The following is an 18904-nucleotide window of genomic DNA, read 5'->3' on the forward strand; positions in this document are numbered from 1 at the left end:
AGTGTGTGTGTGTGTATATATATGTATATTTATATATATATATAAAAATAAAAATGCATGTTATTTTTTATTTAGTATTGTCCTGAGTAAGAAATTTTACATAAAAGATGTTTACATATAGTCCACAAGACACAAAAAAAGGCTGAATTTATGGTTCTAAATACTGTGTGTGGTTACCTGGATTATCTACGACTGGTTTGTTTGTTTGTTTGTTTTGTAATGGTTGTTCATGAATCCCTTGTTTGTTCTGAGCAGTTAAACTGGGCACTGTTCTTCAGAAAAATCCTCCAGGTCCTGCAAATTCTTCAGTTTTCTAGCACCTTTTGCATATTTGAGCCCTTTCCAGCAGTGACTATGATTTTGAGATCCATTTTTTCACACAGAGGACAATTGAGGGACTCAAACACATCTATTAAAAAAGGTTCAAACATTCACTGATGCTCCAGAAGGAAACATGATGCATTAACAGACGGGGGTGAAAACATTTGGAATTTGAAGATCAAGGTAAATTGTATTTGATTTGTCTTCTGGGAAACATGCAAGTATCTTCTGTTGCTTCCGAAGGGAGTACTAAATGAAAAAAGAAAAAAAGAAAAATCAACAAAATAAGAACAATTTGGACGACATCATCATGTTCAAAGGTTTAATGCATCATGTTTCCTTCTAGAGCAGGGGTTCCCAACCACATTCCTGGAGGCTCACCAACACTGCACATTTTGCATATCTCCTCAATCAAACACACCTGATTAAGGTTATCAGCTCATTAATAGTGACTCAAAGGCTGCGTTTACACTTGGCATTAATATGCAATCACCGTGATCTGATCAAGCAGATCAGATCATTAGCAATCAGGACACAGCGCATTTATATTTGTTCACATTAAGTGGCGTCTGTATCTGGGTAACTGATCGGATTTCTGTTTCCCGCACAATATTTAAATCAGGCGCGTTTGAAAGGCAGACGCTTCAAATGGCTTCATAGCATAAAAAAAAATTTCACATTAGCCTATCAATGCAGTGCACACAGCACAGATTTTTTGTGATTTATTCCACAAAAGTACAATTGATCACAAATAGAGAACTTAATCTACCAATTTAAATTTCCCAACATTAATCTTGTTTGGTGAAAAAAAATATTTCAACGCATTTCAGGATTGAAAGGAGCACGCAAGCATTTGTATCGTTTGTGTAATATGTAACGGCAGAATCCGAACACTTTGTATTAAAGAAATAAAAAAAATGCACATCACATTAAAGAGAATTAATTAATACTAAACAAGGGTAGGCTATACGAAACCAGATAAGAGATGATACAAATTAAACAATGTCTTATTGCTTTCACTCATGGCTACTTTACTTTCCAATGCAACCAGTCTTAGATCAAATTAATTTTTTTAAATGAAAACATACTTCCAGAGTTGAAAAATAACTGGGTTGATCATGTTAAACAAGTCACATGATCCAGGTTTAAAGTTAAGTTAAACATGCAATATTGGAAATAAACTGAAACAATAAAAAAATATGCGATTGCCTCATTTAGATAATGTTGCACAATTAACCCTCTGGAGTCTGAGGCTGATTTGGGGCTTGGAGAAGTTTTGACATGCCCTGATATTTTTTGCTTTTTTCAGTTCATAAACATAATGACAAAGGTGTCATTACACTGTATTCAGCACAAACTAGGCTGCCATAATATGTGAGGAACATGTATGCACATGTTTGTGTTTTTGAAGGAATAACGTTTATGCGTGGTTATTGAAAAAACAAAACAATTAAGACACTGAAATAAGGCCAAAAATATATATTAAATCTGTGTTTACAAGACTGAAACAACTTCTGGGTATTGGGGGTTGTAGGCTAGAGTTTTTGCTTCAAAATTATGTAAAAACTATAATGCCTACTTGTTCATATAAAACAGTATATTGATTTAGTTTTTGTAAGACACTTTTTGTCAAGAAACACAGTATGCGTGGAGGTGTGAATCATCATGAATAATGGGTGATTTACACCTGAAGACAAAAGAATCGCATAAAGAACCTCTAATGGTGCTGCATATTAATGAGGCCTTTCAGTCAGGTAGGCTGTGAAAAAAACCCTCCGTAATCATGTCTCAGCTCAATTTAAAATAATGTTATTCTATTATATTCTTTAAAATATAATGTATTTCTGTGATGCAAACAGTCTGAAAATAGGTTTTTAGTTTAAAAGCATTCACATTTGGAGAAATATTGATGGATACTCATATGTTTGTCAATTTTATATACAGAGGAGTTATATTTATTCTTTATTCATTGTTATCACTATGAGCGCTGGTGTTTTCAATTCATACTTGCAGCCGGAGGGCGCTCTCTGTGCACATTTAGTCCTCAAATTATTCTAAAGAAGAAGAAGAACCAGGAACTAACGGCTTATCTTCCAGAGCTCGCTAACCATGGCTTTAACATCCAGATACTTTTCAAGACAATGTATACACGATTGAGACTATGTATGCAGGTATTGCCTCTGAATAGTGCTGGCTCCGTGGGCGTGGCCGCATTAGCAGATAATGAGCTGAATCACGGATTTCTGACATGTCTCTTTTCATACAGATTCCATAAACACTGAATTTTTGTTTTAGATTTGACTTACACGATTTAAAACCTGACATTTAACGTTTTTTTAGACATAAGTCTAATTTTTTTGTGATTAGTATTCACTAAGTTATAGTTCATTTTCTGAGAACTATCAGATTAAACTTTGTTCAGAGGGAGAGGACAGACATTATTTTAGTTTTCTTTATTTTGCAAAAAGCACAACATTTTGTTTTTACTCTGAGTGTATACAAATAAAAGAAGACATTCTATAGTTTCAATTGATATATTACTTATGTCTCTATGACAAAAAATGACAGAGTATTATAAGTCTGTTTTGCTGCAATGTGAAAAAAAAACTGAAAACGCGCCGGTGCACAAGGTATCATGTAAGTCTAAATAAACGATAAAGATAGACTTTTAAAGATAGACGTTTATTGTAAAGTACAAAGAAGTTTAATTTCTTGTCAAAACTGCGTATGTCCATTATTTTTCTGACAGCCACGCGGAGAGACTGGGCAGGGATTTAGATGACATCACCCTCTGAATGTAGATACGATGGCTGGATTGCGTTTACATTACACTGAGATCCGATCACAATGCGTCCTCGACTACCTCCGAACCAGGACATGTTGATCGGATAACATTTCGATCACAAACACATTTACACTTGTCTTCTCAATGCGTATGTGGACAACATCCAGATACAGGTCGCATGTTAATGGCGAAGTGTAAATGCAGCCAAAGATCTAAAATGGGTGTGCCAGACAAAGGAGACAGGCAAAAGGTGCAGTGTTGGTGGGCCTCCAGGAATGGGGTTGGAAACCACTGTTCTAGAGCATCAGTGAATGTTTGAACTTTTTTTTAATAGTTGTGTTTGAGTCCCTCAGTTGTCTTCAGTGTGAAAATATGGATCTCAAAATCATAGTCACTGCTGGAAAGGGTTCAAATATGCAAAAGATGCTGGAAAACATTTGAACGGGTTTATTTTAATAAATTCAGCTTTTTTTGTTGTTGTCTTGTGGACTATATGTAAACATCTTTTGTATGAAATATCTTACTCAGGACACTACTAAATAAAAAAATATCATGCGTTTTGTATGATCTCTCTTTTGTTAAAATTATTCACATTTTCTTGCATTTTCTGCAAGTGGTTCCTATAAGCCATAATTCATTCTGGCACTCACACTTACGTTCTCCTTTCACATACACACATTTCTACTCTCACACACTTACATTCTCCTTTCACATACATGTGTAAATTCTGGGTTGTTTTTAGCCCAAGGGCTGGGTAATGTAATATAAGTCTAATGTGTCCCCTGAATATGTCTGTGAAGTTTCAGCTCAAAATACCCCATAGATTTTTTTTTTTAAATAATTTTTTTAACTGCCTATTTTGGGGCATAATTAGAAATGCACCGATTTAGGGCTGCTGCCCCTTTAATTGTTCGCACTCTCCAGCCCCCCCCCCCAGAGCTCTCGACTCTGTCATTGCATAAACAACCTCAAAATGGATCTTTACAAAGTGTTCGTCATGCAGCATGTCTAATCGCGTAAGTATAGTATTTATTTGGATTTTTACATTTGATTCTGAATGAGTTTGAGGCTATGCTCCGTGGCTAACGGCTAATGCTACACTGTTTGAGAGATTTATAAAGAATGAAGTTGTTTATGAATTATACAGACTGCAAGTGTTTAAAAATGAAAATAGCGACGGCTCTTGTCTCCGTGAATACAGTAATACACGATGGTAACTTTAACCACATTTAACAGTACATTAGCAACATGCTAATGAAACATTTAGAAAGACAATTTACAAATATGACTAAAAATATTCACCTGGGGTCTCATTTATAAAACCGTGCGTAGGATCCCTACTAAAAGTGTACGTACGCGCAAATGTTAGATTCTGCGTACGCACAAAAAAATCTGATTTATAAAACCATGCGTACGCCAGAACCTGCGCACAAATCCCTTTATAAATCCCAGTCAGCGGAAGATTGTGCGTACGTCCATCTCCACCCTGTCTCCTCCCCAACATCACCATATATGGAGCTTATGACGCCTAGTTTTACTATGCATAACCTCATCTGCATATAATTTCCATACATATTCCGATCCACGTGACACCACGGTTAACACCCCCAAAGGTACAAGACATTGGAAAATATTAGATATGGACTATAAATGCCATTTGTGCCACACATTATATTGATAAAGATCATCCAATATCCTCTTTATGTTTTAGAATAAATATATCAAAATATCCATAAAAACAAAATTGTATAAAATACTTCAGATAAAGGTTTTAGGATAGAGTTGATTCATTCATTTCCACTGGCCAGATAGTATTTTAATAGTTTTAAGCAATTCAAATCAAATTTATGCAGTTTTGCTGATGAGGTGAACATATCTTTTAGGAAGTTTATAGGCTATTTTTAGTGGAAACAGATCGGCCTACTTATTTATTGCAGTGTAAATACAATTGTCTGACTCGGCGCGTCACTGACAAAGTATTTTAAAAAGAAAACATGCAACGTGTCACTGGAAAAGTGATCGAAAATAGCATCTACTATCTCAATTCATATCACTTTTGTCTCCAGAATGTGCGTATACGCACGGCTCAAAGTTTGCTTAAAGGTGCGCACATTCTTCCGTCAAGTTTGTTTTTATAGATCACAACCTTTGCGCAGGAACTGGCAAATGGGGCTGGAAACGTGCGTACGCCAGTTCCTGCGCAAAGGTTGTGATCTATAAAAACAAACTTGACGCACACTTTATAAATGAGACCCCTGTTCTTCAGAGGTCTTTTAAACAAATGAGATTTACATAAGAAGGAATAAACAATTGAGTTTGAGACTCACTGTATGTCATTTCCATGTACTGAACTCTTGTTATTCAACTATGCTGAGGTAAATTCAATTTTCAATTCGATGGCACCTTTAATTCATTTTTTTAACTGCCTATTTTGGGGCATATGCGTCGATTTGGTGTGCTTCCCCTTAAATGCTTGCGCTCCCTGCCCCCAAGCTTGCGACTCTATAATACATTGCATAAACAAAGTATACAGACTCACTGTATGTTATTTCTATGTACTGAACTCTTTGTTATTCAACTATGCCAAAGTAAATTCAATTTTCAATTCTATGGCATCTTTAAAGCTTTATATATATATATATATATATATATATATATATATATATATATATATATATATATATATATATATATATATATATATATATATAATATATATATATAATATATAATATATAATATATATATATATATATAAAAGGCCGTTACTAACAAGTTGCTAAATGAGAATATAGAGGTTGTTTGGGACATCGAACATCATCAGTCAACCGAAACTTTGACGTTTCGTTCTACAACGCAAACTGCGCATACCCATACTGAATACACAAATTTTGAAGCAGTCATGTTTCTAATAAGTAGGTATGAGTGTGTACAGTTTACGTTGTCGAACCCTGATAGCAAACATACATCTCGAAGACATCTATTTGATGTGTGTTAACATCTGAAAGACGTATTTTTTAGAGCAGGGGTCGGCAATTAAGTTAGAAAATTAGAAAATACTAGAAAACTAGAAAATTTTTACGATTTTTTTTTTTTAAGAAATTAGGCTAATTGATAAAAAAATGCAGCTAGAATTGCCTGTGACAGACTGTTACAGTGTCTTTTGTAACTGGTATTGAGCTGTTACTCTGTGTTAAATCTTGTAGTATGACAGTCTTTAACAAAAAGCCACATTTGTGTGGCGGTGTCCAGGTTTTACACTAGATAAATTAATAAAGCAGAGTAATGACTCACAACCTGGCAAGTATCTTCATTCACCAACTTGCAACACAGACCCCCTTGCTAAAACACACATATGTGGGAGATGTGGAATGGATAAAAATAAAAAAATAAATAAAAAAATAAAAGCGGACTTTAATAAGCCCATTAATGGCATGTTTGAGTCATGCTCATAATGAATTTGTTAATGGATTTATTTCCATATTGTGAATGAGTATCATTTTAATTTGCTTGTTACACGAAGGAGCCTAACTTATTGTAATAATTATTCGACGTAGCCTACTTTTACACTCAGAATTATTCCTTGGCATTCTCACGTACTAACTCCATTTTTTAAATTGTTTACGTGCTGGAGATATACGCTATTACGTCGTGTGCAGAGTGATGTTAACGTTTTAGCTAGCTGGTGAGAGAAAATGGCAGTATCAAAGAGTCCAATGAGGAAAGTTGACAGCGAAAATAGGGCATACAAAGAAGGATGCAGACAACTATGTGTTCATCCAACTGGTTTTGTGAATGCAAAGCCGGTGTGTCTTATCTGTACGGAGCCCCGCACATGACATGCAAGAAAAAAAAATAAAATTGTGCGCACAATGTACTAATTAGTTCCCTCGATTTACTAAAACGTGTGCAAGATTTACTATTTCATTCCCTCGATTTATAAATCATGCACATGATTTATAAATCGAGGGAACGAAATGATAAATCGTGCAACATTTTAGTAAATCGAGGGAATGAATTAGCAAATCCCACGGGCCGCCTATTGCCGACCACTGTTATAGAGTGTTTGCTCATCTGCAATTTCCTGTTAAATAGATGTTTAGAAAATGTCTTTAAGCTGTTTATGATTTAGAATATATGTAAAACGGACGTCTTAAGGACATCTGTCAGATGTTTGAAAACAGCAGATGCTTTCCAGGTGAAGCGATTTTCAACAGATATTTATCTTGCAGATGTATGTGTGCTTAATGTTTCATCAAGTTGTGTACAACTTGTGGCTTTTTAAGAAACCACTGGCAAATTAGTCTTTATCTACACTGCCAGTGCGCTTGCTCATAATACAACACGTTTGAGACAGCGGGAGCAGTAAAAGATGTCTGTTATGAGACTGTGGTCAGGCCAGCCTCCACTTTGAAAAACAGTCATTCTAGCCCACGTTTGTGGTAACAGTCAAAACTTCAACATAACATAAGAGAAACTCTTTCAAATGTCAAACATAACTGAACATTAAACATTAACAGATATTTCCCTTCACTCAAAGCACATAAAATAATACTTCAATATTTACTCTCTTTTCCAGCCATATGCAAAACATCCTGGGAATTAACAATGGTTATTGTAAATAAACTCTAAATAAAACCGCATAATAGAACTAATTCTATTAAAATAAATAGGTAGCCTTCTTTCCTTCATTTTATAAGCTTAATTGGTTCCTCAATTCAAGCCTATTTTCTGTACAACACTGAACCATAATTTTATTAATAAAATGTACTTTGAAATCTGAAAATTAATATAGTTTCCTTTAGATTGACACCCAGCATTTATGGAGATTTTAAATAGTTTAGTGTCCTTGGAGACACAGAATTTTAAAGTCTATTTTTGTTGGGTACCATGCCAATTCCACCCTCAGACCTATTATAAATGCTTACATTTGTAAGTAATGGCCAATTGAATGGGATAAATATACAACAAACAAACTATAAAATCAATCCTGTGGTTGGTGCAAAACGTGTTCAGTTTGAAAATCGCTGGGACAATGTTATTTACACATGCTGTCAAATAGGGCACTCCAAACGAACGCATATGTTTCTGTTAATAGGTTAAGATCCTCCTTTGTGCCCTTTGTTCCAAAATCCATTATCATTGAAGCATATTTTGTATGGAGGACCAGGGGTGCCACTTAAAAATAAAAAGAAGAATCAATTAATTAATTTAATAATTCAAACATAAAAATGTATATAAATGATTCACTTTTTACATGGGCAAATTAATAGACATATTTAAAGTTGTTTATTTAAGTCCTGTTTTTAAATGTAGTTTAATAAAACAATAAAACAATAAATTTGAAAAATCTTTTTTGAATGTATAAATAAATAGACAAATTTGAAATGGGATATTTAATTCATTTTTAAAATGTAGATCAATAAAACAATAAAAAGTTCATTAGTAAATCATTTTAAATGCGCATTTAAATCGCTTTTTTTAAAAAGAATTTGGCAAATGCTTTTCTTTCTCTATTTACCAGTTGCTTTTCTTTGTCGGTTTGCCAAATGCTTTTCTTTATCCATTTGTCAATCGAGTGGTAAAATGCCATTGGACAGTACACACGTGGGAGCAACCAATCAACTTTCCCCTCAATTTGAAGAGCCAATCCTCTCTCATTTGTAACACTCACTGTCATTGGACAGTTAATACGGTGACCGGGAGGGGACATGTTCGGTTCATTTAGTTTTGTCGTGGCCACAACATATAAACTCGTGGGAACGTGATAATATGTCGTGGCCACAAGATCATTTTGTCGAGGTAACGACATCCTTATGCCGTGGCCACGCGATGTAAAGTCGTGGCCTCGAGATCATATGTTGAGGGAACGACATAATTTCTCATGGCCACGAGTTAAATGTGTAAACAACCTGCGCAACCTGGAATTATCACAAATGGACAATACCATAATAATATTTTTAATTAAGAATGAAAAATAAGGGTGGTATATATATATATATATATATATATATATATATATATATATATATATATATATATATATATATATATATATATATATATATATATATATATATATATATATTATTCCCGTAAATGAACTCCTTGTAAAATTCCTGTGCGCCTACAGAAATAAAATAAAATCATAAATAAAGCTTTCATAGGTTATATACAAATAATAAACAAAATATTCTAAAATAGTAACACATTTTTTAAACTTAAACTCTGAATTAATTCGAATGCTGTCACAGGCACGAGGGGCTACAAGAGAAAACAGACGCTCATTTACAGAAATAGGTTACAGAAATACAGTCATAAAGTAAAGAATATTAATTAGATAAAGAAATATGGGAAATGAAGGGGAAAATAAAGCAAATAAATATACACAGGGTGCGATTTGTAGGGGGGACGGGGGGATTTCTATGTATCCCTGCCTCTGCTGAATTATCCCCGGTAGGGATAAAAAAAGAAATATCCCCCTGGGTGATGCTACTCCACAAACCACCAACAGAGCATATAAAATACCAAAATCTTTTTTTTTAAATATCGCCAAATAAAACGCTGCGTTTATATAGAACTGTCTCTTTACCACCACAACAAACGGGACACTTTTCAGATGCGCATTCCGACTTCGCCTCAGCGCCAGGCGCAAGTCAAACGAGCGCAGAAAAGGTGCATGTGACAACGAGTGAGCTTCAGTTGAACAACAGTGAACTGCGATCAGATGATGTTAGTAAAACTCAGAAAAATGAACATGACTGTCCAATCAGCCGTTATACTGTGCTCGTGGCGCGCACTCAAGAGTTGCATGCGCAAATGCGCCGGCGCGCGCTGCATAATTACTTTATTATAGCTTAAATAAAGTTCAAAAGAAACTACTGTACGAGTAATGGCCGTCGGTGTTCTTTTAAGCCATGAAATTACCAAACATGCGATTAAAGCTGCCTCAAAACTGTGCATGCATTTGTTGACATGGTTTTAAAGCAATTGTTATCCCATTTGTTGGCCGTAAAACGTCCTAAAATGCACATATGTACACCAGGGAAATCTACATTTTCTCGGGGGAGCATGCCCCCGTACCCACCTAAACTACATTTTCTGACCTTGGTAATTATGAAGCCCTCTGTACAGCACAGATTATATTCTATCTAATGAAATCTGAGGTAAACGTGTATAAATAAATGGGACCAAACGCGATTGAATGTAAAGGGTTGTGTCTCGTTATTCTATTAATAGCCTAACTACCGATTGATTTTGCATGTCAGAAATTAAGAATTATTAGTGTTATTGTAGTGCTGCAAATATCTAAGCTATATCTAATACTTCAAATCTCAAAATTAAATCAGAATTTTTTTGTAAAAATGTTTCTGTAACAGCTGCCAAAAATAGTATATACACACCTGAACAAAATCTTAAGACCGGAAGAAAAATTACAAGTATTCGCATTTTGCGCTGCTGGATCATAACCAGGTTGTAAGTACTGCTTCAAAATGCCAAGAGAAGAAAAGGAGCAAGAGACAAAAAATATAGAGTAGGCAATTTATTGAAAACTGCATTTAAACTCAAACAGGCTGTTCATCAGCTGATCAAAAGTTTAAGACCATAGCCTTAAAAAGTTCAAATCTGTGCAAAAATTTGGCTTTCATGTCATTGTCCTTCATACAGTCACACTGTCATGATCTCCTGATGGCAAAGGCAAAAAGGCTTTCTTTCTTTGAACGTGGCAGGATTGTTGAGCTGCACAAACAAGGGCTCTCGCAGCGCGCCATCGCTGCTGAGGTTGGACGCAGTAAAACAGTCATTTTACATTTCTTAAAAGATCCTGCAAGTTATGGGACAAAAAAGTCAAGTGGTAGACCCCAAAAAATTTCACCTGCACTGAGCCGGAGGATCCTACGGGCTGTCCGTGAAGACACAGGCCGATCCTCAACCCAAATTAAAGCCCTTACTGATGCTGACTGCAGCCCAATAACCATAAGACGGCATCTGCGACTGAAGGGCTTAAAGAACAAAAAACGTCTTCAAAGGCCACGTCTCCTCCCACGCCACAAACTTGCCCGTTTGGAATTTGCAAGGGAGCACCAAACATGGGACATTGAAAGGTGGAAGAAAGTTTTATTCTCTGATGAGAAAAAATTTAACCTGGATGGTCCTGATGGCTTCCAACGTTACTGGCATGACAAGGAGATCCCACTGGAGATGTTTTCTACGCGGCACAGTGGAGGAGGCTCCATAATGATCTGGGGTGCTTTTTCCTTCAATGGGAAAATGGAACTTCAGGTTGTGCAGGGGCGTCAAACGGCGGCTGGCTATGTGGACATGTTGCAGCGGGCATCCCTCTTGACTGAGGGCCCTCGTCTGTGTGGTAATGACTGGGTCTTTCAACAGGACAACGCTGCAATTCACAACGCCCGCCTGACGAAGGACTTCTTTCAGGAGAATAACATTGCTCTTTTGGACCATCCTGCATGTTCCCCTGATCTAAATCCCATTGAGAATGTTTGGGGATGGATGGCAAGAGAAGTTTACAAAAACGGACGTCAGTTCCAGACCATGGATGCCCTTCGTGAAGCCATCTTCGCCACATGGAGCATTGTTCCCATCAGCCTCCTGGAAACAGTTGCATCAAGCATGCCAAAACGAGTGTTTGAAGTGATCAACAAGAATGGTGGGGCTACTCACTACTGAGTCCTTTTTTGAGACTTTTAGTTGTATTGTGGGTTTTTTTTGGGCTATGGTCTTAAATTTTTGATCAGCTGATGAACAGCCTGTTTGAGTTTAAATGCAGTTTTCAATAAATTACCTACTCTCTATTTTTTGTCTCTTGTTCCTTTTTCTTCTCTTGGCATTTTGAAGCAGAACTTACAATCTAGTTACAATCCAGCAGCGCAAAAAGCGAATACTTGTAATGTTTCCCCTGGTCTTAAGATTTTGTTCAGGAGTGTAGCTCCACTGTGTTTTTTAAAAAAAAAAACAACCCCCCCCCCCCCTCTCTCTGGTTTTTTCACAAATCGCACCCTGAATATACAGATGTAACTAATAATATAAAAATATTAAATAAAAAATAAACAATAAATTAATGGATTTAAAAGACTGTTCGGTGGGATTAAAATGTACAACATATAAACATTGATTTATAATCTTCATTCGAATGCTGTCTGCAACATCGCGCGCAATACAATATAATATGCACTATGTTAATATAATTATTGCTTAATTCCGTTCTTTTTCTTAATTAAAAATATTATTATGGTATTGTCCATTTGTGATAATTCCAGGTTGCTATGGTTGCGCAGGTTGTTTACACATTTAACTCGTGGCCATGAGAAAAATATATCGTTCCCTCACCATATCTCGAGGCCGTTCCCACGAATGAATATCTTGTGGCCACGACATATTATCACGTTCCCACGAGTTTATATGTTGTGGCCACGACAAAACTAAATGAACCGAACATGTCCCCTCCAGGTCACCATACTAACTGTCCAATGACAGTGAGTGTTACAAGTGAGAGAGGATTGGCTCTTCAAATTGAGGGGAAAGTTGATTGGTTGCTCCCACGTGTGTACTGTCCAATGGCGATTTACCACTCGATTGACAAATGGATAAAGAAAAGCATTTGGCAAACCGACAAAGAAAAGCAACTGGTAAATAGAGAAAGAAAAGCATTTGCCAAATTCTTTTTAAAAAAGCAATTTAAATGCGCATTTAAAATGAGTTACTAATGAACTTTTTATTGTTTTATTGATCTACATTTTAAAAAATGAATTAAATATCCCATTTAAAATTTGTCTATTTATTTATACATTCAAAAAAGATTTTTCAAATTTACTGTTTTATTGTTTTATTAAACTACATTTAAAAACAGGAATTAAATAAACAACTTTAAATATGTCTATTAATTTGCCCATGTAAAAAGTGAATCATTTATATACATTTTTATGTTTGAATTATTAAATTAATTAATTGATTCTTCTTTTTATTTTTAAGTGGCACCCCTGGTCCTCCATAATTTTGATGGATTATGTTAGTTTGAAATCTGTTATATCTCTTTATTTTTCTGTTGACTTTTACAAAAAGATTTTTAATGAAGTAATGCCTGATTTAGTTCTAGAATTTTTATCTAAGATTAAATTTAAAAATCTAATTTTATTTTTTTTTCCTTTTATTAAAATAAATCTTGTTCTCACAATGAATATAGCCAAAGTAGCTTGTATGGCGTTAAATCACAAACAAACAAACAAACACTTTAGATTGATAGTAGACCTTCTCAGGGTGTTACTCACACAGTCTCAGGACTGTCTGATTTTGCATTACAAAATAAAAGCCCTATAAAACTATACAACCTGTTTTGCCTAGCAGTTCAGATAACTCTGAAAGAAGAGTGTGTTTCCAGAGACCAGTATCACATCATATTGATAGTAGAGCTTCTCAGGGTATCATTCACACAATGTCAGGACTTGTTGATATTGCATTACAAAATTGAAGCCCTCCAAAAACTCATACGCTCTTTTTTTTTTTTTTTAGAGCTATCTAAATAATAATAATAATAATAATAATAATTAAAAAAACAGAGAAGTCTCTGTTTCCACAGCCCACTTTCACTTCAAATTTATAGTAGACCTTCTCAGAGTTTTACTCGCCAATATCAGGAGTCAGTCCTTCTCAGTGTCACTAACCTTTTTCTCAATGAAAATAACCCTATAGCACTATCTAGCCTCCAAATTGTATGCTTTTAAGTACCTGTTATTAGCAAATTTATGTATCTTCCTAAAACAACAATACAAATATTATTCATCACGTAATTACATTTCATAACTGAAAAGGTGTATAGTGACATCTTTGACTTGGGTGTTAGTAAGGTTCTTTGTAAAACTGCTTAAAACAAATACACTGAATTGGGTGTGCAAACATTGGAATGTACAAGCATATTTATTTCTGTAACATCTGTAATTATTATTTAAAAAAATATCTCTGAGATACGAGGAAGGGACTAACAAGATGGATATGAAGATGTGAAATGAAGAGTCTAATAACTTTTATTTTATTAGATAAAAATGTATGCAGACAGAGTTTTCCTTTGGGGACATTTGCAGTTATAAAAGAAATTTAAATAAATCTATAAAGCAAAATATTTTATTGCAATATTCAGCATATGGCGCAAAATGTTTAAAATCACCATAATATTGTATTGTTCGCATTGTATAGAATCGTGATAATATCTTATCACTGTGCCTTTGTTGATTCCCACTCCTAGTAAGCCACTACAAGCAGGTTCATGAAATTGTATTTCTTATAGTTTTTGTCTTGCAACCCATATTAAGGTCCTTTTACTGAGTTTCACACTTGTCAAATGTTTGTTTGTAAATATTTAAAAGAGCAGAGGAAACTTGCTTCTGTGCAGACTGAACAGTGGTCCTGTCCAAGATTTCAGTGCCGATGTGGGGAACCGCACCTCTATCAGGATGAGTTACCCTGAAAGCTGCCCAAAGATGTGGGAAGATAGGGATTCAGATCTCAAGTATGTGACTGTGATCTATAAGTCTGTGGACTTCCACTGGCTTCGTGCAATGATTACCAAGACGTCTGTTGTGAGTGTTTGTTTATTCATCAGATGACTGTCTTTTAAAATTTTGTTGTTGTTCAGTACAGTATGTCTGAACATCAAGTTTTAACCTGTAACTTTTCAGTCGCTATGGGACTGGCTGTTTTTCTGGCAGAATGTGCCAGTGAGTGTTCCGATCAAGGCCTCCCAATTCCGTCTCCTGAATCCAGAGATTATTAGAGAGACGGCCTTGGATCTACTTCACTATCCCAATGCTAGAGAACGGCTCTGGGGCTGGGACCAGGTGAGTTCATTTTAATTCCTTTTTATAGGAGAAAAAAAAAACAATAGATAAATATATATAATTTTTTCCCCCTGGTCCCTCTCTAGAATGTCCCTACTATAGGAGTCTCTGCTCTCAACCTGGCAACATACATATGTGATGAGGTCAGCTTAGCAGGCTTTGGCTATAACCTCAGCCAGAAAGAGGCTCCTCTTCATTACTATGATGACAGACCCATGACATCCATGTTAAAGGAAGCCATGCATGATGTACACACCGAGACTGTTTTTCTTAAGCATCTGGTAACTTCAGGCAGTATTACTGACCTTACAGGTGGGATACACTGCAGCTTCTGTTCAAGCTAAATGTTTTCTTTACCACCAAACACCTCTATGGGCCAAGCAATAGCACGTGTGTAAGAATTCATGCAAGTGGAGGAAGAACTCGAAAACTCTATCAATGGAAAAAAAAAAATGTTTAGTAAACCGTGAGACTGATGCTGTGACTTTTATTTTATGTCAGTTTTAATTTTCATTTTAGTCTTTTGTTTTAAAAAGATGTTTTGCCAAATACATTTTGTTGTTATTTGAAGCAATTTGTCTGGCAACTGAAGTCTGTTTTTATTTAATTTAAATTGTTCATTTTTTTTTGTCTGACCATGCTTAAAATTTGTCATTTACAATTATGTATGTAATAATTTTTCACTGCAATAACTGTACTTTTCCAACAGATGGAGCAGTTGCAGTTTTCCTGCAAGTGTGGGTCTTTTAAATTGGAATAACAACAATAATAATAATAATTACACACACACAAAACATTTAAGTTTAAAAGATTTTCAGTTAAAACCCTATAGTATTGTCAATTCAAAATCCATATTAAATCATAAGGCACATTTGTTAGTTCTTCTCTCGTTGCTTGTAATGATTGAAATGAATTATGTGTCTTTTTTTTATTCTGTATACACAAATTAATGCAATAAATACAAAATTAAATAAAGAAATATTGTGATTTATTCATTTTTTTATTGTAGGATTAGATTGCATTTTGCAGAATCTGTTAAGGAATAATCCACGGTTGTGACACATGATCAAACACTGTTTCTGGGTCTGTTTCAAGTGAGAATACTCTCCTAACAGCCATTTATGAGCATTTTGTATTTAAAGCTTATATTTAAAGGATTAGTTTACTTTAAAAGGAAAATTACCCCAAGCTTTACTCACCCTCAAGCCATTCTAGGCGTATATGACTTTCTTCTTTCTGATGAACACATCGGAGGTATATTGATAAATATCCTGACGCATCCAAGCTTTATAATGGCAGTGAACGGGACGAGGGTATGAAGCTCAAGAAAGTGCATCCATCCATTATAAACATAAACCCCGGAGCCGTGTGGAGAAGTAAAAGCCTTCTGAAGTGAAGTGAAGCGATGCATTTGTGTAAGAAAATCTTTTAACAAGTTTTAAAGTAAAAAATATCTCGCTTCTGCCAGACCACCCTCCATATTACGACGAAAGTGTAAAAGTCACACAGTTCAAAACGCTTAAGCCACGTCTTACGCCTTCCATATTCAATTTACGGAAAAAGCAAGTTGAATATGGAAGGTGGTCTGTCTAGATGTTTTTTACTCTAAAGTAAACTAATCCTTTAAGCTAAGCTTTTAAAAAACACTGTGTATATGCTACAGTGTTCAGACTGCTTGACTGAGATTTGGGAATGAAATAAATGTTTCCGTACAGGACACCACAAGAGTATTTTAGCACCATTTGTTGTTTGCTTTTGGGATCTGATAGCGTTTGGACCTGGAAACAATGATGCGTGATGTCAGACTTAACAAGTAGATAGCACTGTAGCTGGAAGACCAGTTAATGTAAAAAAAACAAAAATGGGCAGAATATTTAGACAGGTCATTCTGATTTTCCTGAGAACACAACCTCTTTGCATGGTTCACAGCATTTTTGCCCAATACGCCATCAGACTGTTTAATTTGTCTGTGTTTTAGATGCATCTGTCAGCTGATGACACAAATTGTGAAAAGTCATTTAAATTATTTGTGTAGTGAAAACTAGTTATGACAGCATGGCTAGCCTTCACCCTGACCAGGATGGGAAAAATCCTGATGCTCCCTATGGCCAGTCTGTGCCTGTATAACTGGGTTTAGTGATGTTAGGTATATAGAAAAAGAGGGGGCCAAGCATTGACCCCTGAGCTACCCTGGCTGATGTTAGACACTTCTCCCTTACAGATAGCTTGAAGGGTCTGCCCTTTAGGACAGGCTCGAGCTCAGGTTTAGCATGAGGATGGACATCTCCTAAGGCAGCTCTCACCAAATTCTGGATGAAATGTCCCACTTTTTAGAAAATCTGTGGTAACAGTATGAAGTAAAACAAGTATCTGTGATTGTGTTAAAGTGTTAGTCTTACTATGAAAGGCACTTATAATAAAATAATTACAAATTACTTTTAAACTTAAAATGTGATTATAGACACCTTGAGATAAGCGTCTATTTAACCTCTTATTTTTCCTTTTACATGAGACAAAATTAGTAATATTCTGGCACCACTTCCCCATGTTATTTCGAATCATTTTAACAGACATTTCTGAGATTTCGTTTTCATTAAAAGATCAGTTTAAAAGTAACTCAATGAAACTTAGCAAACAAGAAACTTGTAATGAAAGTGAAGAAAAAAGACATGCGTAAGTTCCCCCTGAAGCAGATCTAGACAAGTGATGCTGGGGGAAAATATAATTTTGACCTGTCAGCTTGTGCTATGTAGAGTTTCATTACTGAAAACAATAATCATGTAACCTGTCCAAAAAGATGACCTTGGGCTGTCTACAATCTTAAAATATGTTTGGTTAACAAAGTGTTGGTAGTTAAAATGCTTATAAACACATAGGTTGTTGAATGTTTAGTGTTTGACCTAAGTTTTTTCATTTTCTCATTGGTGAAACAGAAAGACTTTACAATACATACAATTAAATACATTATATACACTGCCTGGCCAAAAAAAGACAAGAAAAAGTCACCCTCTGAATTTAAATAAGTAAATACTTGAGTCTATGACTGGATCATTATTGCAATGATTAATGTGTTTCTGGCATGTTATATATAAAAATGAAAAGTGTATATATATTTATATTTTCAGTGATAACAGCACTCCTACTGCCTTTTCACCGTTTGTGCACTCCGCTTGAAGTGACCGTCATGGCGGCCGAACAAATCAACCGTAATTTTTACAAATACTACTTCTTGTACCACGAACTGTAGTTTTAATAGTTTTTTAGGCGAGAATGTAGTTGTTTAGACCTGAAATATGTGACTCATATTTAATAACAGCGCCTATTTTACAATTTGTTTTGGTGTTTTCGGAGATGCGAGCTTGAGTGCGTCAGCGGCCGTTCAGTGATTCTGTAACCGCCAAGAACAGCTTCATCTCGGCCAGTGACTCTGGGATTTGCCGCTGGTTCTTATAGTGGTTAAACACGAGACATAATTTAATTTACATAGAACGGGCGTTACGTTACGTTACATATAGCACATTGACTACAACTAGACGGGACATATCAGACTCTTCTCTGCTTCAAATATGTAAAACATTAAACTTTATAAACATATGTTTTTTTGAGTAAAGAAAACGCTTTATATTTTTTTTCCAAACATCAGATCTTTATTTACCTTTGCATTGCACAGAGATGTCCAAACTGCGTGCGCACTTCATTCACGAGGTGAGGCCATAGGGTGAGGCGGATTGAGGCTTGATTGACAGTTTGAGGATCCAATGGAGTTAGTAGGTTTTGTCACAAGCTCTTTAAAATCCTTTTCATTCGTTAAATATTTGTAAAACCCACATACCAGCGTAAATGGTGACCTATTATTTTTTTTTTTTAATAACTAGTGCTTCATGTTTGACTGAACTGTACAATTGTGCTTATATGTTGTTCAATAAATATTATTTTATATAAATAT

The 18904-nt window shown here is 35.3% G+C and overlaps 1 protein-coding gene across 4 annotated transcripts in view; it reads left to right on the plus strand.

Annotated features, from left to right (window-relative positions):
• Positions 1-15908, plus strand: part of st3gal5 (ST3 beta-galactoside alpha-2,3-sialyltransferase 5) — a 47904-nt gene extending 31996 nt beyond the window's left edge. For 3 of the 4 annotated variants that reach the window (XM_067390769.1, XM_067390766.1, XM_067390768.1), the window contains 4 exons: positions 14514-14700; positions 14800-14958; positions 15045-15270; positions 15668-15908. In XM_067390769.1, the coding sequence (XP_067246870.1) occupies positions 14514-14700; positions 14800-14958; positions 15045-15270; positions 15668-15708 (613 nt within the window). In that variant the 3' untranslated portion in view covers positions 15709-15908. Of the gene's footprint in view, positions 1-14513; positions 14701-14799; positions 14959-15044 lie in introns of all 4 variants that reach the window. The other variant, XM_067390767.1, reaches the window with a different exon arrangement.
• The last annotated feature ends 2996 nt before the right edge of the window (positions 15909-18904 follow it).

The sequence above is a fragment of the Chanodichthys erythropterus genome, chromosome 1 (genome assembly GCF_024489055.1).
Source record: "Chanodichthys erythropterus isolate Z2021 chromosome 1, ASM2448905v1, whole genome shotgun sequence".
In the NCBI taxonomy this organism is placed as follows: Eukaryota; Metazoa; Chordata; class Actinopteri; order Cypriniformes; family Xenocyprididae; genus Chanodichthys; species Chanodichthys erythropterus.